General features: G+C 40.7%; 1 protein-coding gene and 1 long non-coding RNA gene across 2 annotated transcripts in view; one reads left to right on the top strand and one right to left on the bottom strand.

Annotated features, from left to right (window-relative positions):
* The window catches only part of LOC138968787 (arachidonate 12-lipoxygenase, 12R-type-like), a 68,401-nt gene extending 51,085 nt beyond the window's left edge, over positions 1-17,316 (top strand). The window contains exons 12-18 of the mRNA XM_070341430.1: positions 555-647; positions 2,347-2,407; positions 5,965-6,070; positions 9,184-9,281; positions 10,944-11,117; positions 13,226-13,392; positions 14,007-17,316. Of these exons, the coding sequence (XP_070197531.1) occupies positions 555-647; positions 2,347-2,407; positions 5,965-6,070; positions 9,184-9,281; positions 10,944-11,117; positions 13,226-13,392; positions 14,007-14,121 (814 nt within the window). The 3' untranslated portion in view covers positions 14,122-17,316. The remainder of the gene's footprint in view (positions 1-554; positions 648-2,346; positions 2,408-5,964; positions 6,071-9,183; positions 9,282-10,943; positions 11,118-13,225; positions 13,393-14,006) is intronic.
* Positions 1-23,143, bottom strand: part of LOC138968794 (uncharacterized) — a 379,269-nt gene that overhangs the window by 188,233 nt on the left and 167,893 nt on the right. The gene's annotated exons all lie outside the window — the stretch shown is intronic.

The following is a 23,143-nucleotide window of genomic DNA, read 5'->3' as shown; positions in this document are numbered from 1 at the left end:
TACGTGCCGTATTCACCCTTTTCCACAGTTGTTATGAGTGATTGTATCCTGCTCATGTGTGGGTATCATACAACAAAACGTCATAAAACCTAAATGGTTTATGACACAAGAAAACGGTCAAAACAGACAATCCTTGATACATTGTAGTTAACTCATGACATTACAGGATGTGCAAACTGCTTACGTGGGCAGCATTCGAAAGCCAAACAAACCAATATTCCATGAAAGTAAGCGGATCCTGGGTGAATTAATGCTGCTGATGCAACAGTTAAAATGGCTTTCAAAAAACGTAGTTTCTTGAATACAAAGCCAAACATATACTGAAAACTCTACATCAAACAAAAGAGAAGACCAGGATGTTTAGCAACTCTCTGAGCAACAAATGTAAGGCCACCAACCTCAACTTTTGCCCCCGAGCTAATTACGGTCGGTATGTTTTGTGTTATACGAGCGAAAGATACTGTATATATATACAAGGCGTTGACTTGTTTTATATTGCCACAGGCTTTTGTTTTAACACATAAAAAGCCATTTAATGTTATCTTATTTTGCAGCCTTGCCCGAAGTCAACTTGTCAACCCCGGTGGCATCATTGACCGAATCATGAACACTGGCATCGACGGATGTTTTGAACTCATTACAAAACGGTAGGAGAATGTGTGAATAATTTAATAAATTAGACCTTCCTTCATAACAGATAGAACAAATCAAGAGAGAAAGGAGATAATGGGAATTTTTTACTTGATGAAAGTGACCGTCTAAAAGCCACATCAGCTATTACCAATCACTCCAGGGGTTTGCCTGTGCTGCATACGTGCAACAAATAAGAAACCTGTCGCAATTCAATAATTTTGAAAAAAACCATTTGGAGAACGTTCCGAGCTTTCAGACCGTTTGTTAATGCTGTCCTTGAGTGTATTTAAAACGATTAAGGTATCTACTCACTCTGAAAATACGGAGGAGAGTATGATGCTGTTAATCTGGGTGGCTAATTTGTTTGGCTAAAGTTCTTCTGGAAACGATAGTTGATATTGGTACAGGGTGACCAAAACATTGCAACCCACAAAAACGCTAATAACTTCTACATCTGTTGACCGAATTATTTCATATTTGGTACACATTTACTTTAGCTTATGAATGACAAAGTCTATTATTTTAAGGTCAAATTGTCCTTTGTACAATTTAAAAAATATTCAAATTCGTGGATCGACCAAACAGAACAAGGTTTGACATAGATCGCAATCATTGTTATTTATAGATCACAGGCACTTGATGTAAGTAGGTCACACGTGTAAATGTTGTGCCCAGTCCTTGTTTTTGTTTCTGTTATTATTTTAGTTAGCAGGTCTAGTTGAGCACGTATTAAGTATCATGTACCCACTACTAGTCATTGTGCATTTTAGTTAATGGACTGATGATGTCATTTGTATGGAGTCGACGCACGTGCGAGGATATGTATGTGTGGGAGGGGGGGGCGCGGGAGATGGAAGCTTGCTGTATGTTATGTAATGTATATATTGTGTGTGATACGTGGAAATGTGATACTATTTATTTGCATGTATGATACAGGTACAAATGTGATAATTGTAGGCTTATACTAGTGATTACTGTGTGTGATACATGAAATGTGATATGAATGCTGTTTTTATATGTTATACTCTTACTTTCTCCCAAGCGCAAGACAAATTCTTCTTTGAAAATTGAAGCCAATAAAATTTGAGTTGAGATCGGTAGACATACTTACCTGACATAAACCCTCCCAGTCCAGACATTTACCTTTTGTATTATCCTTATTTTTGAGTGTACACAAACACTCCCTTCACGAAATGCTGATAATTGAATATATATACTAGGTCCTTTAAATAACCAAAAAAGGAACAATCTGGATGGCATACAGATTCGTTTGGATACCGCTCAATTTGAAACCTCGTATTATTGAGTCGATCTTCAAATTTGGAAACATAGCTTTTTTGAAATTGGATTTTGAAGTCAGATTTTGCCTAAAAACTTCCCACTTTGAAGCTGAAGTGAATGTACATCAAATATGGAGTAATTCGGTCGACATATGAAGAATTTAAGAGCATATTTTTGGTTGCATTATTGGGATCAATCTTTGCAGAAAAGACGGTGTGAGGTAATGAAGTAAGGAAAATGACCCGAGTGACGCACAGAACAGTACTTTTCAACACTGTTTTTTACTCAATGCTTACGCAGGTAACTCAAAACTCAAAACTTTGGTTAAATGTGTTTGTGTAGTGCGTTTGCACAATTTATGTATGTGTTTCAGGCAGACTGTATTTAGTATACTGCTTCTGATTGCAAAATGACTTGTGATTTTGATCACAGGTTGACTGAGTGGAGGATGGACGTGGATGGAACACTACCAGTGGATCTGGTGAAAAGAGGGGTAATTCGTATTGGTTTATTCAATTTAATCAGACGTTAGTATCGTTATGAAAATAGAGAGTGAGAGTGAGTCGAATGAGCTTTTTCTCTTCTTGGTGACTGATTGTTGTCCTCTGAACTTGCAAATGTCGCTTCGTTTTAAGGTCCAAATTGTCAGAAAAGTATCCAAAATGGCGCCTTAGCTGTACTCACTTTTATTAGAAATGCTATGCCTTTAGCACAGTGGTCAACCACTCCAAGCACTGCATACCCCAAGCGAAGGACAAATCGGCCATCCCTCACACACACACACACACACACACACACACACACACACACACACACACACACACAAAAAAAACACCCAACCACACACACACACACACACACACACACACACACACACACACGCTCTCCCTCTCGCTGTCTCTCTCCCTCTCACACAAACACACCCACGTACATACGAAAACACTAACACATGCACACATACACACATGTTCTCTCTCTCCCTCTCTCTCTTCTTCTTCTCTCTCTCTCTCTCTCTCTCTCTCTCTCTCTCACACACACACACACACACACACACACACACACACACACACACACACACACACACACACACACACACACTAATACATGTGCACATACACACAAGTACGTGACGACACATGTGCACCAGTATTAACTTGCAAACGGAAGTAAATTGACAGCAGTGGGCAAGTAAGGACTTCTCCCTGAACGACCGCTTTTTATCGATGCGCACAGTTTAAGGCGTCACGGACACGGGTCTAACATGGTAGCCGTCGCGAGGCTTATGCCCAGGGAATGATGATGTACAGTACCAACAAATCTGTAAGGTTGGTGAGCCTACAGAGATGTCTATATATTTAAGGGCGAGCCGAATTCCCACACTGTACCGTCAGTGAAGAAACTGTCAATCTACAGTCTTCGTCCCCACGATATTGGCGCAACAGTTATTTGTTGTCTAATCAGAAACCTCTTTCTCTTTTCTAAGATATTCTGTTAATAACCTCTGTTTACCCCAATTATAAGACCTGATTTTCTCAGGGTTTTATAGGTCTTAAATAGAGTATTCCACTACCTATGACTCCCCCCCCCCTCCCCCTAACAAAATAAAAAAAAGCTGTTCCAGCTTCATAAGATATTGTTCAAGAGAACTCCTTATGTGACCTGTATCAATCCGTTTAGTTATTCAACCCTAAGAATAGTTCACATATTCACACTTGCACAACCCCCAACCTACTTCCCACCACCATCGCTAGCCTGACATACTCAACATCCACCACATTTAAAAAAAAAAGAGATTTTTGGTGTTGATTGCCTGCCAAACGGTTGTGTGACGTGTCTAGTGTGTTGGCGAAGTGTCTTGTGCTTGTCACTTATCGCTTTCAGCCCTCACCGCTGGCTAGCACCGTCTGTCCTTTTTAGGACAATGCGAAAAGAGAGCAGAATGCGTCAGTCTCTCCTGCCAGTACAATAACCTCTCCACAACAAGCCCTATGTAGTGCCTCCATCGCGGCGACAGGCGTAAACTGGGTACCGCAAGGCCCCAGGCTAGACTACAAGGACTCGGAGGAGGTTGGCCCCTAGACGTGCGGCATGCGGGCCCACCGGTGTGTGGAAACGCCCAGGTGCCCACGAACCAACCTCCAGCTATGGGTCAAATAGCCGGGCAGGATAGGCTCGTCAACCCTGGCAGGCAGCTATCCTAAGAGAAGACCACTCTGAATTCAAAACGAGGGTAGAGGAGGCTCATCATCCATGGAAGGAAACTCGTCTAGGAGAAGGAAAACTCCGAAATGAAACCCACGCAGTCCCTCGAAGACGGAACGGCACTGGCCTTTTTTAGGCGGGGAGCAGACCGGGTGCCTACGCTATCCTCGACAAATGGTTGTGTCATCAACGAATCAACGTGATGGGGATGGTGTTGATTTTGTTAACAAGAATCTTAATAATTACTAATGTTCTTGACCAATTTGAGTCATGGCTAGACCAGACAAAATATGTTATCAGACACTTGCGTGACCTCATTTCTGACGCAAAAAGTATAACACATTTGAATGTGTATTGGGTTTAAAAGTCCGAATTTAGTTTTATAATACAGTATGCCTGTTGTTTGGTTGTTTAATTTGTTGCTCCACAGTCTGTGTTACATCTTCGTACTGTTTTAGATCTGTACGTTTTTATGTAAGTTCTGTTTTATATGTCAGACTTTTTATGTGTAATTATGTGTCTATTACTTATCTTATGTATTTTTTATCTTATGTGTATGTGGCTGTTGTTTATGAAGTGTAAGCTAATAATGCTTTTATTGTATTTCTTACGAGGAAACTTTTTGATATGTAACATGTTGAATTTTAATGTCCAATGTAAAGCGCCATGAGACTGGCGGTGAACAGCGCTATAGAAGAATGTTTTATTATTATTAGTATTATTATTATTATTAATTTTAACATCATAACACAATAGTCTAGCCAAGACTTTAAAAAAACCAGACACTAAGCTGTGACCAAATCAAACAATGACATCATTGTCTGATGACTTCAAGACTAGTTTTCTTGATAGCTCAGTGGATATTTCAGGGGTGAAAATCTTCTCTAGCAAACATTTTTATGCTGTGACTCGAATTTTGGTCATGTCTGCTGATTATGGACACCTACAATTTGGAGGCTTTTGCTCCCAAAAGAACTGAGAAAATATCAATGTAAAGCTGTTACGAACATTACCCGCTGTGACCCCAAAATGTGTCGGGGGTAAACAAAACTAGGGTCATATTGACAGATTATCAAACCCTTGATGTGTTCATAGTTTCAAAAGCTCTAGCTTTAAAAACACATGAAATAAGGTCAATGTTAAGTTATTATGAATTGAACATGACCCCCTCAGACCCCAAATCTGTCAATCACACTTAGGTCAAGTCGGGAGATTATCAAACCCTATAAGTGTGCAAGGTTTCAAATATCTAGCTTCAAAAACATCCGAGATGAGTTTTTATGAAACGAACATGACCCCGCTGTGACCCACAAATTTGACGAGGGTCAACCAAACTGGGATCACTTCGTGAGATCATCAAACCCTAAAAGTGTGCAAAGTTTCAGAGGACTAACTTGAAAAACATCCGCGGTCATGCATCCGCTAATTTCGACCATTATTTTTAATATTTACTGAGACTCGGCGTCTAACCTCTACTTATCGTCTCTTCAGCATTTTAATGCTTTTCGAGGCCGTTATCTGGAAAAACATGCCTCAAGTCGAAGTCAGTATAGCGTTCGTGGGATGGCCAACATTCTCGAATTTTATAAATTCGGCCAGCTGAAGCTAATCTGTTTTTGCGTCCAGACATTAAATGACAAAGAGAAAACATAAAGTGCACGGACAACACGCAGACAGATAAACAGACAGATCGCATTGTCAGTTGCAGGTCCTTATAGAACTGACCCAATTTCACGGATCACATACAAACATCAAGCAGTTCCGGCACGCAATGTTGCGAACGGTGGAACCTCTGCAGTTGTATCAAAGAATGTGAATCGATAACTATTTTGGTGTGTGTTGCCACAGGTGGAGGACACCACTGCGCTACCAAACTACCACTTCAGGGATGACGCACTGCGAGTCTATGACGCAATCTACACCTACGCCACTGATTACGTCAAGCTGTATTACAGTAAATAAACTGTTTTCCTTTTGTATGAAACACGAGATAAATGGAGTTTTCAGGGCGCGCAGCAAAGTTTCTGATTGTGCTTACGGTGGCCGTCATCATTAGTCTCAGCTATCCCAATTATGGGAGGGGGAGGACACACACTTACCGTTTACAGAGTCCTTGTAGGCAAGGATGAATTAATTAATTCATAAAATAAGTAACATGCACAACCTGGCGGTGACCTTACGCGTAATTTTCTACTGCTGACATGCCTAAGTCACCGAGACAAACTTCGCTTTCGAAATTCTTCGTCATCAGCCCCTTGGGAGACAAGTGACAAACTTTTTACGTTAACTTTCTGCCACTATCAATTTTCCAACTTTAAGATTTCATTTCGAAAGAGAGTCAAAAAGTTGTTTTTGTTTGTTCTTAATCGATATCGTATATATCTTCAATGACAAACGACACAAATTTGATTCTCTCTTCCAAAACAAAATCTCTGACGTCAAAGGCAAGACTTTGGTCGAGGAGGGGTAAAATTTCTTCTTCTTGTCTTTCGCTTTTGCGATTTGCGTGGATCTGTGGTTGGTTAAGGTGCGCCTGTTGGTCCAGATCCTCCGACTTCAGCCCTTAGGTTTCTTTCAGGGTTACCCCGCCCTTAGTTCCTGGCTCAAAAACCTAACCCTGGGAACACAAGGGGGATTTCTTACCGGGGGTCCCACCCCGGGGCTAGAGCTTTTAATGCGGCTCTTACTCGCATGGTGTAACCGTCATCGGACACGTAGGGCATTTATAGGGTAGTCAGTGCCATCTGCCAACCCACCCCGTCCTGGTAGAGACACCGCTAGTTGGTCCGGGACTGCTTATTCTATATTCGCAGCTGACCCCCATATCTGGGGGCTGTTCCCCTATCCGCCACCTGGGGACCCGCCGGGTTGAGGATAGTCACCCCCCTACTGAATTGGAAGTAGTCTGTTCCCGGGTTATATTTGAGAATTGGCGTTTAAAGTTGAAGCTGTGTAGAATTCTCTGAACTGCTCAATAGGTAAATTAAAATGTACCCTTTATTCTCGTTGTACATGTTTTAATCTTCCTTTGAAACAGAAGCGTCATTCCTTTCGTTTAAAGCGATTTTCATGATTAGAAATCGCTTTAACTTTTCAGAGTTGTTCCCCTTTCTCCCAGTTTTAAATTTATGTTTCTTTTGATATTGTAGAATAAGAACCGCTTCGTCATAGCCGTTGGCGTTTCTCATCTTGCTGTCCTTGCTCTGGATTATTTACATTTCATACACCAGAGAAAAGAAGTGTCTAGCCTAGAATCTCATTCACTTACTTTTATGTAAATAATTACCATACTTATGGTGCGTTTTAGAGCAAATCGTGCATTGCGCGTCTACAATAAGGTACTGTTGATTCCCCAGATTCTACAGATTCGCCACATTTGTCAAAAACTCCACCAAAAAGGTCAGGTCAATACTATCCTTTCAGCAATTTGTTTTTAAAACAATACATTTTTGAACTGTTTTTGATTTTAGAACTGTATCAATGGTACAATGAATTATCTTTGTATCAAAAACTAATTTGCTGGATTCCCGTGAGTGCATATTGACGATCTTTGCGTGTAAAACGTGACGCGAGCACAGCTGTTCCCAATGGGAGATCACTATGGCACATTTTGGTCATTCATTTTCGTCACTTGCTAGAAAATGCCGAAATTGCACGGTAAGGCAAACACTGTTTCATTGAGGCGGCAGATAATTAGAAATGTATTGTGTTGTAGCGGCAGTTACCGAAGGGTGTGTCTGTGCAACTGCTGCTGTCACCTTCCCAAAATACCTTAGGGGAACGCGGTTGTTTTCTTACTTCGGGTTTACCAAAAGTTTAAACTGGTGACGTCAACAGGTTACAAATTAATCAGTGTGTGAGATGGCTTTATTTTTACTGGAAATCCCGGCTATAGGATGTGGGAAGAGTAGGGACTGAGTCGCGCGTGACGTCATCATGCCTTTCTCGGAAGACCACTGTGCCTGGGACTTTACATTTGAGGAAGATGACGTCAAGCATGATTATGCAGTCAGTCCTAAACAAACCAGACACACTCTCTATGGCTGTCCGAGAACATTGTAACCGGTCTGGGGAGAAAAGCTCGAACGCCTACTGTGCAGTCTTCGGAACAAGTAAAGGGAGATAAAAGGGAGAAACAGAGTGCATGGGAATATACATTGCACTTAAAAATGCCCAAAATCTGATAAGGCGCACCTTGCAATTCTGTGTTCTGTGTTCCTTTTATTTTCAAACTCTTTTTCTTAAAACTGGACGTTCTCATTTTGGACCCATTTTCTTAACTGCAATTAAGCACTTTCTTGTAAAATCTTGTCCTAAAACAAAGTTAGATAAGTAAATAAGGACAGTGCTTGATTACTATAAGGGTTTGCTTAACATTTTGGCGCGATCGAGTGTATTAAAGCCCCAGTATGTCTCAAATGGTTTGCAAAACGATTTAAATCTTCGAATGAAAAAAGCAGTTCTAACCTTATGGAGCCATCGTGAACCCGTGTGATCCACTTTCCTTTTTTTCACAATTTAGTCGTCAGTTTGTGATTTCAATGCGACTGGCTGTATCTGCAGTAGCACGTTATTGTGTACCTCTGATTCTAAAACGCAACAAACGGCTGCGAGTAACACGAACTTGTCGGCGGCGGCTGCCTTCAAAGAAAGCGAGCGCTATGCGGAAAAAAACCCGTCTGCTTTGAGACACGATCTTTCGTGACCCTGCTTCCGGGCTATCTTTTTTAAAACTTTCAAAACTTCGAATTGTACTGATCTTGTCTTGATGATAAAAGAACTCTTTTATGATTTAAGAATGTTTGTGTTACAAGCTGTCAATTTATCCTTTAGATTTTAAAAGTTAGTTCTAGCGCCAAAACGAGGCGCCTGATTGTAGATCAAACGGTCCACGAAAATAAATTCTTTTAAAATGTCTCACTCTCGAGGGAAAGCAGCCAGGATGTTCCCGTTCGGTGAGCGTTCAAATAGAAGGGTGTTTGTACTGAGTGTAAAAGCCTGACAGTATTTGTGATGGTTTACGGGAGGCTTACTGTGCCTTTAACTACCTCTTTTTATGCTGGATAGAGGACTCAGGCGACCTAGAAGGGGACTGGGAAATACAGGCTTGGGCCAAGGAACTGACCGCAAAACGCGACAGTAAGGACGGAGGATGCGGATTGCAGGTACGTTTTATGCCATTTGATAGTTATTTTGCGGGAATGAATGATGTTGTGTTTAGTCACAACGAGGTTTTTGAGGTTTATGAAAAGCGCAAAATGAAAAACTAAATCATAAACCAAAAATGTCAGCACATTTCACAGGAAAGTTCAGTTTATACAACAGGTTCAAATGCAATGGGACGTGACCAAATTTGCATACTGTATAATGTTGGGTTTCAATCGAAAAAACTAAGCTTAAAGTCCCAGTCTGCCTCAAATGGTTAACAGAACAATTTAAATCTTCTCATGAAAAAAGCAGTTATAACCTTATGGAACACACTTGCAATAGCATTTAATAGCATTAAATGACACAGTTTGTTTGAATGGCTATTTAGCTTGCGTAAACCACACACCAGATTTCGTGATTTATTTTACCCCTGAGCCATTGTGAACCCGTGTGATCCACTTTCCTTTTCTTCACAATTTAGTCGTCAGTTTTTTATTTAAATGCGACTCGCTGTACCTGCAATAGCACGTTATTGTGTACCTCTGAATCTAAAAGTCAACAAACGACTGCGAGTCACACGAACTTAGCGGCGGCGGTTAGTTTCAAAGAAGCAAGCGCTATGCTGAAAATTTCTGCTTGGGAAACACGACCTTGCGTGAGCTGCTTCCGGGCTCCTTTTTTTTCAAACTTTCAAAACTTCGAATTGTACTGATCTTGTCTTGATAAAACAAGAATTCTTTATGATTTAAGAATGTTTGTGTAACAACCTGTCAATTTATTATTAAGATTTTAAAAGTTAGTTCTAGCGACAAAACGAGGCGTCCGATTTGTCTCATTGTAAATCCGTTCTGACTGCACAAAATACATTCTTTGAAAAATGCTCGCTCTTTACGGAGGGCACCTAGAATTTTCTCAAGCGGTGAGTGAAAGGGTGTTTGTGTTCGTACTGTGTGTAAAAGCCTGACAGTGTATGTGACCAGAAACTGATGGTTTACGTGAAGCTGAATGTGCCTTTAATGATCAATCGAAAACTACGCCAGCAAAGCTTTGTTTACTTTAGTTGGTGTGACTCTGAATTTCACATAAGTCTTGTTTCATTGCATACCAGAAACATCTATGTGCTGTTAATTTTCCATACAATTTACAAGAACTGAAGAAGGAAAATACTCATTCCAAATAAAACAAGAAATTCCTCCGAGGTAGGAAAAACACCCCCGTTGGTCAAAGGGAAATCTTCTTCTTCTGCGTTCGACGGTTGTGTCTAGGGTCGTAGTTCCGCTGCTGTCGTGAACTGGAACGTCGCTTTCAGGTCTTCTGACGTTCCCCAGAGAATGATTGGTCAAAGGGAAATAACCATTCTCACTGCCACCAACTGAGAAGGTTATTTCCCTTTGACCATTAATATGTCCCTCTATAAGTCCTTGTAGAATCTTAATCCACCAATAACTCCCTAACCGTGTGTTTGACTGGTCCCAATTTTTGTAAGGACCGTCTCAGGAATGTATAGAACCTGTTCACCAAGTTTGGTGACGATCGGTCCGTTCATTCTTGAGATCTATATGCGAACACAAACAAACAAACAAACAAACACATCGACCGAATCCTATACACACCCCTATACCGGGGGTGTAAAAAATAGGCTCATGCAAGCATCGAAAAACTACCTCTCTGTTTGACAGGGCGTGCCCGGCAATGGTCAGCTGAAAAGTGTGGACGACCTGATCACCATTCTGACCAGCATCATCTACACGTGCAGTGCTGGTCACGCTTCCGCCAACTTCGCCCAGTATGACGAGTACGGGTTTCAGCCCAACTACCCAGGACTTCTCCAGGGACTGCCACCCAAGGACAAAGTGAGAGACAGAGAGTCTTGTTTGATTTAGGCAACACCTTAGTGTCTGGTATGGATGGGGAAATTCTGTCTTGGCAGAGACTGTAGTGTGTACTCTACAGTCTCTGGTCTAGGAGAGAGAGGGCAGCGAATGACTGAGGAGGGCAGGGAAAGATGTTTAGTTCTTGCGTTAAAGTGTGTGTGTGTGTGTGTGTGTGTGTGTGTGTGTGTGTGTGTGTGTGTGTGTGTGTGTGTGTGTGTGTGTGTGTGTGTGTGTGTGTGTGTGTGTGTGTGTGTGTACAAGAATAAGAGAATCAGTTGATATGGTTGATGCCGAACAAGTCCACGATGCCATGGGGCTAGGCCACTTGTTTTGTGCTTAGTTCTTCATTTTTTGACTCACTTGGGTAAGGCCAAAAAAAAAGTCTGTTTACGGTAACCCGACCGACCCTATTTTTTTCGCGCGACCCTAGACTTTTTTTTGGCATTTGGGGAAAAAAAGAAAAAAAAAATCTGGGTTTTTTTGCAAAATAACGTAAAAATATGGTTTTTTGGAGAAAAAAAAATTTAAAAAATCCCGACCTACCGACCCTATTTTTTTGGCCTATGTTACCGTAAACAGACCTCTTTTTTTTGGCCTAATCAGGGGAGTGTTAGGAATGAATAGTGGTTGACCGGCTGGAGAGTAGACAACACAAATTAACGTTGGGGTTGTCTCGAATGTTTTTAAAGCTAGAGCTGTGAAACTTTGCACACTTGTAGGGTTTGATGATCATTCGACATGACCCCAATTTGGTTGACCTGTGTCATATTTTGGAGTCACAGCGGGGTCATGTTTGGTTCAAGAAAACGTTAAGGATTTCTCGAATGTTTTTGAAGCTAAAGCCACATCACATTTCACACGCGTGTAGATTTTCATGATCTCTCGACATAACACAGACTTGGCTTGTTTTCGTTAAATTTCAAGGTCACAGCATGAACATGTTTGCTGGATAAGACAACTGAAAATATCCACCGACCTATCAAGGAGCAGAAGAAAGGCAGATCTTCAAATACATATATGTTTCCAACCAAAACACTGTTGTTTAACATGTGTGCTGTACCACTGAAAAGATATCCCTTACTTTTTGTGTTAAGTGTATGATGTTGTTTGATTTAAGTAACACCTTAGTCTCTGGTGTTGATGGGGCAATTCTGTCTTGGCAGAGACTGTAGTGTGCACTCTACAGTCTCTGGTCTAGGCTAGATTATAGGCGATGACATCATGCTAATGGAGTTTACTTTTTTTTATTTGGTGTTTAACGTCGTTTTCAACCACGAAGGTTATATCGCGACGGGGAAAGGGGGGAGAGGGGATAGAGCCACTTGTCAATTGTTTCTTGTTCACAAAAGCACTAATCAAAAATTTGCTCCAGGGGCTTGCAACGTAGTACAATATATTACCTTACTGGGATAATGCAAGTTTCCAGTACAAAGGACTTAATATTTCTTACATACTGCTTGACTAAAATCTTTACAAAAATTGACTATATTCTATACAAGCAACACTTAACAAGGGTAACAGGAGAAACAGAATTCGTTAGTCGCCTCTTACGACATGCTGGGGAGCATCGGGTAAATTCTTTCTCGTCCCAAACAATATGGGACTCCCCCTAACCCGCGGGGGGTGAGTTTACTTGGATGGCTGGGTCAAAAAACAAGAATGCTTATGTTTTTGTGTGTTTTATGTTCGTTTGTTTGTTTATGACTTTTTCTTCCAAACTTTGAGGGTTTTGTGTTTGAGGCTAGTGATGGTGACGGGTTGAGGGGGGGGGGCAGCTTGTTTCTGTAGAATTTTCTTGGGATTGGATAACTAAATGAATTGATACAGGTCGCATTAGGATCAAGTTTGGGTCAATAAGTAGGAAATCTCTTTAACATTATTTTATGAGGCTGAAACAACAAATAGTTCTCTTATTTTTGATTCATACAGAGTGGAACCCCCTTTAAAGTCCTAAAAAAAAATCTTAGAATGGTTTTAAATTGTCGTTTAAGCATTTGCTTTTTCTTGTTTAAAATTGAAAGAAATGAATAACCATGTTGTAAATTCGATTTGGGAAACACAATCTTCAGGCTTATTTCTGATTACAGAGTGAACACTTTGAAAAGGACCTTGTTCAGGCATTGCCAGTTGTTAAAACCATACTGGAAACCATGGCGATCACCAAGGTTCTGAGTGCCAAGGACACGAAATCGCTTGGGGACTTTGAGGAAGTACCTACCATCAGCGATGAAAAAGCTCTCAAGATTGTCCAGCGGTAAGTCTGTGTATTGGAAACCGCGCAAGCAACCAGGATCCAAGGGTTATGTTTCACTATGCAATGTATTTATGAACGCATTATCAGTACAACATGTGCACAAATATTTTGAAACAATTGTTCCTCAGCTAAAACAGCCACACACGACACGTTCCATACTTTCTTTACCGCTTGTATTGGCTTTAGCCTTACAATTGGCTATCCAGTGCTATCCAGTGCAGGTCAGTTTATATGGCTTATTTACTGGTAACGTTATGACATGCCTTAGTAGGTGTCAACAACATTGGAGGCCAAAAAACGAGAGGTTCTGGCGTGAGATTTGAGGGGTTGCTTGACAGAAGGCGCTGACTTTTAGCATAGATAATAAAAGTTTTTCAGGTCATGTTAACATACCACACGTAATTGAAGTATATGTTCACCTGTTTCTGTTAAAATAGCTTGACATCAAAAACACGCAAGTTAGTCGTACTTATTTACCTACACTGGATATGTGGTGGATGGATACTTTTTCCGCATGCAATCGTTGCTACATATTACCTATATTACTATACCGCTTTTAAGCCATATAGCCAGTTTCCATGCAGTGCAATTATCCAGGTGAACTCCTTTCTCAGTTTCAGAGAAAACCTGGCCAAAGTGAGCAAGGACATTGAAACGGACAACGCGAATCGTAAATTCCAATACACACACGTGGATCCCAAATTTGTGCCAAATGCCATCAGCATCTGAAGCAGTGGAAACCTGTCAGTACCAGTGGGAGGGGGTCGAGGGGTGTACACTGTTTGTGAAGCAAAGACATCTTTACCATACGATCCATACACTTGGTTAAAAAACAAAACAAAAAACCACTTGACTCTCATAACTTGAATGCAAATGTGAGCACCCCAGAAACTGGATAACAGAGGGTGGAGAACCCGGTTCAGAAGAAAAGTTAAGGAAAAGTAAAATAAACCTCTTAGAGCTGAAATAGGAGCCTTTCCTCGATGTAACTTTGAAAAAGGTAAAAACAAAAATAACATGTCGTGTTTTCACAATCTGGCTATGAAGTGGTAACAATGGTGCATGATGCTTAATTACCATGTTGGTTACGTGGTTTCCAGTTCACATCATTTTCACAGGTGTTGAAACAGTGAGTGACTGTGCTGCGAGTCAATGTGTATGTCTTTGAGCCTAGAATTGTACTGGTACTTTAGAAAATCAAAAATAATTAAATCTGTACTATTATGTCCAAAATGGAAAACCACAGTAGAAACCAAAGTTGCAAAGGAGTAGCCATGTTTCACCTGGTTTCAAAATAACAGAAATACAAAGAAACATTTCATCTCTTCTTGGCTGCCAATTTCAAGACTGGAATCCAACCCCAGATTCTTTATTCTGGCTGCTCGTCCTTGTACAACAAGTTGATCAACACATGCAAGGGGTCACCGTGTCCCGGTTTTCGGCGCCATTTTGGTTACAATCTTCTCTGTTTGTTTCGCATTTATTTCCTAACCAAACTTTCTAAAGACAAGTAAGTAGTACTTTTAAGAACAGAAATATGTCCTAAGTTTCAAAACATATATATCTATGATAAATAAAAAGATCACAAAGTGATAAAATGGAAAAGAAGTGACAGAACCCCCTTCCCAATCACACTGTTACCCAGTATCCCATATGGTCGCAAATACTGATTGTTGTTGTTCTTGATGTTGTTGTTGTTGTTGTTGGTGATGTTGCTGTTGTTAATGTAGCTTTAGTAGTTGTTGTTGGTGGCGATGGGGTCTGTAGTTGTTTTTGTTGTTGTTGTTGTTGTTGTTGTTTTGCTTTGAAACTCTGTTTCATTTTCTGAGGATCTTAAAACTCTTCAAGTGCTGTGGCCAGGGTGTGAAGCATTAGGATTTTGTTAAAATTTCCAGGAACCTGCGGCTGCCTCGCAAGTGACTTTTTCAATTAGTTTCAAATGTTATGTACATTTTACTTATTGACTGCTAGATAAAACAAATAACAGCATTATATCGGCTTCAAAGTTAGCATTGCAGAAAACAAGTTTTTGGAGTCTGCTACTATCCAGCAAGAAAGCATAACATTGACCGCTGTAGATGTGTGTCCAATATGAATTGCACTGCTGCCATTGACTCGGATAGTTACCTTGCTTGTAGAGCATAGTCGGGTAGACCATGGCGTGCATGTTGTGAATAAGCTTACCCTGAAGTGGTACGTCTATCTTATTTCATTTCGAAAGCTTAACAACACGGCAAACGTTATTAGGGATATTGAATTGAACAATGTCGGATCCTCTGCCTTCATCACTCATTGGCGATTTAGGCCCAATTAAGCTAAAGAACACAAATGATAAATTTCACATGACGTACCCCATATATATATTTATAAATGTCACTTAACTTACCTGAGCAACATTTTTATCTTGAGTTGGATTTGCATTGTTCGTCTCAGTATTTTGGACGGTCTTCACCATACCGAGTCTGGGTACGATACACAATTAATACAAACCACATGAGTTTTGAGGTAGAATATATTGAACATACGTATTATATAAGTTATACACCACAATATGTGTGGCTTTTGTACTTCATATTTTGCTTTATAGTAATCAAAGTGATATATTCTTCTCGTGTTTTGGTTGTTGTTTGCTATCTCTTTCGTCTGATTTTACTGATTATTTAAAATGATTTTGAACTGGCAGTGCTCGCTTTGATTTAAATGTATTTGATATAAGCTAAGCTGTTTAGATGTGTTTTTGCTGATTTGCTTCACGGCGACTATACATACGGATGACTCTTCTGGATTCTGGATTTATTTTGTTGCGTTTTGAGAGTTCATTTTACAATGTATAAAACCTCCTTTGTTCTTAAAATGTAATCCAAATCGATCACCAACCAAACGCATTCTCTAACGTTTGAAGTTGTCATCTGTCCAGTCTATACTATCGTGCTTGAACGTATGTATACATTCAAATGTCTTATCATGAATATGATGTACCATTCAAATGTCTTATTATGATGTAGAGCGATTGTCTTTATGAAAGGTCAACCACAACCTTGAGGGACTTTTCTAGCTTCATTTTTTTCTCTCATATATTATGTATACTTGATTTTAATATGATTGAATTGTGTTTTTATGAAGTGAAAGGTAACAGGTCAAATTCTACACTTGTCGATGCCACTATTCTAATATATATTGAACATTTCGTATCTTTGTCTCCGTCGTAAAAGAAAAGGCTCCGAGCTTAGGTATGTCAGATCTTTGCTTGCTACAATGCCTTCCAGGGGCTCCAAACAGAGAAGGTTCATTTTTGGCGTAAGTTTACGATGTTTCTGAGGATACGGAACAAACGTCAGCAAATATTCAGAAGGTTCTCCTGAAAAGTTTGCCCAGACGAATTCCAAAAATAACTCCGTCGGGTGTGTATGAGTTATGGGAGAGTGACCTTTTCTTGCAAAACCTCGTACAAACATTGGAGGGGCCAATCTGATTCTGAATCACTAGCGAGGGGTGTGTCAGAAACACGTGAAAACACACCGGCATAATACTAACCCCGAACTGACAGAATTATATTTCTGTTTCAACCAAAAGACTCGGTGGAAAAAGGGAAATTAACTGGGGCAACAAATAGTTTTTGGATTATTACACTGATTGCACAGATGTTGGTGTCGGGCCTTGTCGGAGTAACACGAAGGCAAAATAGCCAATTTCTAAACAAAAAATTAATAATGCTTTAGCAAACATGCAAGTGTGGTGAGCGATATAACCCTCCTTTTGATTTGACAACAGTTGCTAAAAGGCCATAAACTCATTGTTTGTGTCTGTGCATTTGTAAAATGTCTTGGTTTTTTTTAAAACTATTTATTTCCTTGCTCTTTTAGTTCTGCTTTTTTTTCAAAATGCTTCTTCTCTCTGTTGTAATAAAGTGTGTATCACAATTAATTGGAAGTGTGGGTTTTCTATTCCTCTCTCCCTCCCTCCCTCCCTCCATCCGCCCTCTCTGTCTCTGGCTCTGTCTGTCTCTCTGTCTCTGTCTCTCTCTCAGTCTCTCTCTCTCTCTCAGTCTCTCTCTCTCTCTCTTTCTCTCTTTCTGTCTGTCTCTGTCTCTCTCTCAGTCTCTCTCTCTCTCTCTCTCTCTCTCTCTCTCTCTCTCTCTCTCCCTCCCTCTCTCTTCGTGTGTGCATAGCAAGGATAGCAAGAAGGACGCACAAGAAAAGTAATTGTGAAGATTTCAATAAACTACTCGATGAGAATCATATTCTTTACATAAAAACTCGACTAGAAATGAGGACCTTGAATCGCAGGCGCATAGGCACTCGAAAGCAATATTCCAAGCCTGCTAGAAAACGACACCCCGCAATTTAAAAAAAACCCACCTTTTGGCACGGTACAGTACTCAACAAACAAACACAAATCCTAACATTCAAACTGTATGCTGTTAAATGCAAAAACTTTACTACGAGGCACATTTTTTGGGAGTCAAACATTTCTTTTACTGAGGTCAAATGAAGGTTTCCGCCAAAAAGACCTGACACAAACGTGAGATAGCAGTTAAATAATCCACCAAAACTCAGAAAATGCTCAACTCGGCAATTACTCCATCCGGAAAAACAGGATCAGGGAGTGTTGGAGACAGGTATACCGGTCTAATTGCAAGGGAGACAACTCTTTACTGACAAAATGTTCAACTCCCTTCAGGGTTACGTTTCTTAGCACGGCACATCAAATGTAATTTTTTGTGTCGTTTGTGTGTGTGTGTGTTTGAGTGTGTGTGTATGTGCAGGGCCGGACCAAATGAGTTGTAAGGGGGGGGGGGGGGGGGTTCCTCCTTTTTTTTTTTTGGGGGGGGGGGGGGGGCAAATCAGCGAAGTGGCGAAGCCACAAGCGCGCGCCTGCGTCCGGGGGCATGCTCCCCCGGAAAATTTTTGAAAAACGGTTAAAATCTGTGCAATCTGGTGCATTCTGGGCCTTGTTTTGAGGGTTAAGAGCAGCATTGTTTTGGTGCTAAAACTAGTAAAAACAAGTCGCGTAAGGCGAAAATACAATATTTAGTCAAGTAGCTGTCGAACTCACAGAATGAAACTGAACGCAATGCCATTTTTCAGCAAGACCGTATACTCGTAGCATCGTCAGTCCACCGCTCATGGCAAAGGCAGTGAAATTGACAAGAAGAGCGGGGTAGTAGTTGCGCTAAGAAGGATAGCACGCTTTTCTGTACCTCTCTTTGTTTTAACTTTCTGAGCGTGTTTTTAATCCAAACATATCATATCTATATGTTTTTGGAATCAGGAACCGATAAGGAATAAGATGAAAGTGTTTTTAAATTGATTTGGACAATTTAATTTTGATAATAATTTTTATATATTTAATTTTCAGAGCTTGTTTTTAATCCGAATATATGATATTTATATGTTTTTGGAATCAGCAAATGATGGAGAATAAGATAAACGTAAATTTGGATCGTTTTATAAATTTTAATTTTTTTTTTACAATTTTCAGATTTTTAATGACCAAAGTCATTAATTAATTTTTAAGCCACCAAGCTGAAATGCAATACCGAAGTCCGGGCTTCGTCGAAGATTACTTGACCAAAATTTCAACCAATTTGGTTGAAAAATGAGGGCGTGACAGTGCCGCCTCAACTTTCACGAAAAGCCGGATATGACGTCATCAAAGACATTTATCAAAAAAATGAAAAAAACGTTCGGGGATTTCATACCCAGGAACTCACATGTCAAATTTCATAAAGATCGGTCCAGTAGTTTAGTCTGAATCGCTCTACACACACACACACAGACAGACAGACACACACACACACGCACATACACCACGACCCTCGTTTCGATTCCCCCTCGATGTTAAAATATTTAGTCAAAACTTGACTAAATATAAAAACAAACACTCAAAGCAAGGTACATGGGTGGGGTTCCGGAACCCCTGGAACCCCCCCCCCCCCCCCCCCCCTGGGTCCGGCCCTGATGTGTGTGTATGTGTGTGTGTGTGTCTGTCCGTGTGCGTCATGTGTGTGTGTGTTTGTGTGTGTGTGTGTGTGTGTATATACAGATTTTCATTTCATTTTCATTTTCATTACTTTATTGTCCCATCGCTGGGAAATTCGGGTCGCTTCCTCCCAGCAACGGAGTCGCGCTACCCAGGTGTCTGCGTGTTTAGGTGTATTCAGCCACCTGCACTTATGGCAGAATGACCAAGGTCTTTTACGTGCCATTGTGATGACACGGGGGTGGGACATGGTTTCCGTCTCTGGGTCTGCACATAAAGTTGACCCATGTCCGTATATGTGTGTGTGTGTGTGTGTGTGTGTTTGTGAGTGTGTGTATGTGCCTGTGTGTGTGTGTTCGTGTGTGTGTGTGTGTGTGTGTGTGTCCGCGTGCGTGTGTGTGTGTGTGTGTGTGAGTGTGTGTCTGTGTGTGTGTGTGTGTGTCCGCGTGCGTGTGTGTGTGTGTGTGCTCGCGTGCGTGTGTGTGTTTGTGCGTGTGTGTGTGTGTGTGTGTGTGTGTGTTTGTGTGTGTGTGTGTGTGTGTGTGTGTTCGGAAGGTGAAAGGAAAGCAGACGTATTTCAGCCGTGCATTCCCTCGACTAAATGGCTAATCCCGCTTTAGCGTTCTTGTTATTTCTCTCTTTGATTTGCTTTATTTTGCAGCAAACCAAATTCTTCTTTGACATATTATCACCGTACAATATCGATTGCTATCCATAAGTTACACACGAGCGTCTGAACGTTACATTTCTGCTTTTATAATAAACATATGTATGCCTCGGCCTCTGTGTGTGAACTTGCTGTTTGATCATTGATTGACTGATTTGTTTTGGTAGGAAGAGCATCAGTGTTGAAGTTTACCTATGCCTCAGCGTCTGTGTGTGAATCTAATTAACTAGCCGCGTCAGTCTTCGCGTCTTTATTATGTTGAACACATTGGTTCAGTTTCCTTCGAAGTAAAAACAAGTCGCGTAAGGCGAAAATACAATATTTAGTCAAGTAGCTGTCGAACTCACAGAATGAAACTGAACGCACTGCATTTTTTCAAAATGACCGTAGTCCACCGCTTGTGCAAAACGGAGTGAAACTGACGAGCCTGTTCAGCGCGGTAGTGGTTTCGCTGTGCTGCATAGCACGCTTTTCTGTACCTCTCTTCGTTTGAACTTTCTGAGCGTGTTTTTAATCCAAACATATCATATCTATATGTTTTTTGAATCAGGAACCGACAAAGAATAAGATGAAATTGTTTTAAAATCGATTTCGGAAATTTAATTTTAATCATAATTTTTATATTTTTAATTTTCAGAGCTTGTTTATAATCCGAATATAACATATTTATATGTTTTAGGAATCAGAAAATGATGAAGAATAAGATGAACGTAATTTTGGATCGTTTTATGAAAAAATAATCTTAATTACAATTTTCGAATTTTTAATGACCAAAGGCAAAGTCATTAATTAATTTTTAAGCCTCCAAGCTGAAATGCAATACCAAAGTCCGGCCTTTGTCGAAGATTGCTTGGCCAAAATTTCAATTTCATTGAAAAATGAGGGTGTGACAGTGCCGCCTCAACTTTTACAAGAAGCCGGATATGACGTCATCAAAGACATTTATCGAAAAAAAAGAAAAAAAAATCCGGGGATATTATACCCAGAAACTCTCATGTCAAATTTCATAAAGATCTGTCCAGTAGTTCGCTCTACACACACACACGCACACACACACACACACACACACACATACACACACACATACACCACCGACCCTCGTCTCCATTCCCCCTCTATGTTAAAACATTTAGTCAAAACTTGACTAAATGTAAAAAGAACATTCAAACAAGCAGACACTAAGAAGACAATATATTGCACTTTTACAAATCAGTATGATCAACCGACCGTGTGTCTTCTGCACTAACAGAACACAGTTAATAGACACCTGCTTGGCGGGTAGGGGAGGGGGTGGGCTCTAACTCCTCAGTCTTAACTTCGAATATATTATGGCGTATACGAAGCACGAAGAGCTAAGCTAACCCCCTAAGCCATGCTGTCGCCAGAGGCTGTCGCCAAGCACGCCACCAAAAACTGAGCTGCGCATGCGCGCTCGGCGGCGACGCACGCGCTGTTGACATCGGCGCGAAACAAAAAGAGTGTCGTCTGCACGCTTCCAGACAGGTTGGATACACACAATGACAGCCTGCCGTGCCTTTGTACTGCGCCTGGCACAGTGATGGAGCAGCCTTGATCCAGGCTCGACACGGTTGACTTTCGATCGGTTAAATGTGATCAGAAAGGCAAAGTGCACGTGTAATGAGATTTCTGTGTCACGGGTGTTTTTCTTCTGCTGCCATCCGCATCACTGATTCAGTGTGTTATTTTGAGGTGTAGCCAATGTGTCAGTTTCATTTTTTGGAATTGTCAGAACGAAATTGCGGATAACGAAAAAAACGATTTTTGATCTAGAGACAACAGAACGCAGACGGTCTAAATCAACGAAAAGTGTTTTGCAAAGTTTGTAAAGGATCCCAGTGGATCTGGATACGTGATGGTGATTCAGTGAAAGTTGGCTGTAAGGTAAGACAAAGAAAATATACTTTTTTTTACCGAACGTTGAAACAGCTGATCGCTGTGTTGCAATGAAAGTATTATATATGCTCATCATTCTTGTTTTATTCACATTCTTTGTTGGAAAAATTCCTACCTGAGTAATTCGACTAGAGAGTATGATGATAACTTTTACAGAAAATGAAATAAGTTCAGGCATTTCCATGAAAATTATTACGTAACGATGACAATGATGATGACACGATGATGATGAAAGTAACGTCTATGGTGATTTGGAGAGTAACGGGACATGTATGTGTGTGGTGTGAGTGTGTGTGTGTGTGTGTACATGATGTACCGAGGTTGTAATCTCTTCTACCGTTGGCACCTCCCGCCCCCACGTATAACACACACACACACAAACACACACACACACTCACACAGACAAACACACGCACGCACGCACGCACACACACACTCACGCGCACACACACACACACACACACACACTCACTCACACACACACACACACACACACACACACTGGCACACATACACACAATCACACACACACATACACACACACAAACACACACACACTGGCACACATACACACAATCACCCACCCGTACCCACCCACCCACACACACACACACACACACACACACCACACACACACACACACACCACACACACACACGCGCGCGCGCGAACATACAGACACACGTACAAGTCATAAATGAATATCGATGAGCATGTTGGATTGATGCTTTCGATTTTATTTATACTCTTTAATTAGCCGTAGTCGTAGATGCGTCTCTTTCCTTGACTGGAATAAAAAGGTAAGTTAAATACACTGCTTGGAAACAAATCAAAACAGCCAGTGAAGTATTGATTTTATTAAACTTCAGACAAGTCTCAGCTGGCATCGTATACGGGTATATCACGTGACTTGATTTTCTCAGTTATGCATTTTTAATGAACATGGAAATCCCAGAAACGGTTTGCTTTCTCGTGACACACACTGTTAGCTTATAGGGTCCACGGATGAATGGATGACTAAGGCCAACAAAAAAAATTGTCTGTTTCTGGTAACATGGCTAAAAAAAATAGGGTCGGTAGGTCGGGATTTTTTATTTTTTTTTAATTTTTTTTTTTTAAACCCCAAATGTAGACCAATAAAACTAACTTTAAAAATCGCGCAAAGAGACTGGATTCACTATACATAGA

The sequence above is a fragment of the Littorina saxatilis genome, linkage group LG6, assembly GCF_037325665.1.
Source record: "Littorina saxatilis isolate snail1 linkage group LG6, US_GU_Lsax_2.0, whole genome shotgun sequence".
NCBI classification, from domain to species: Eukaryota; Metazoa; Mollusca; class Gastropoda; order Littorinimorpha; family Littorinidae; genus Littorina; species Littorina saxatilis.
The sequence above is the reverse complement of the archived record's forward strand: the minus strand, read 5'-3'. Positions and strand labels throughout refer to the sequence as shown.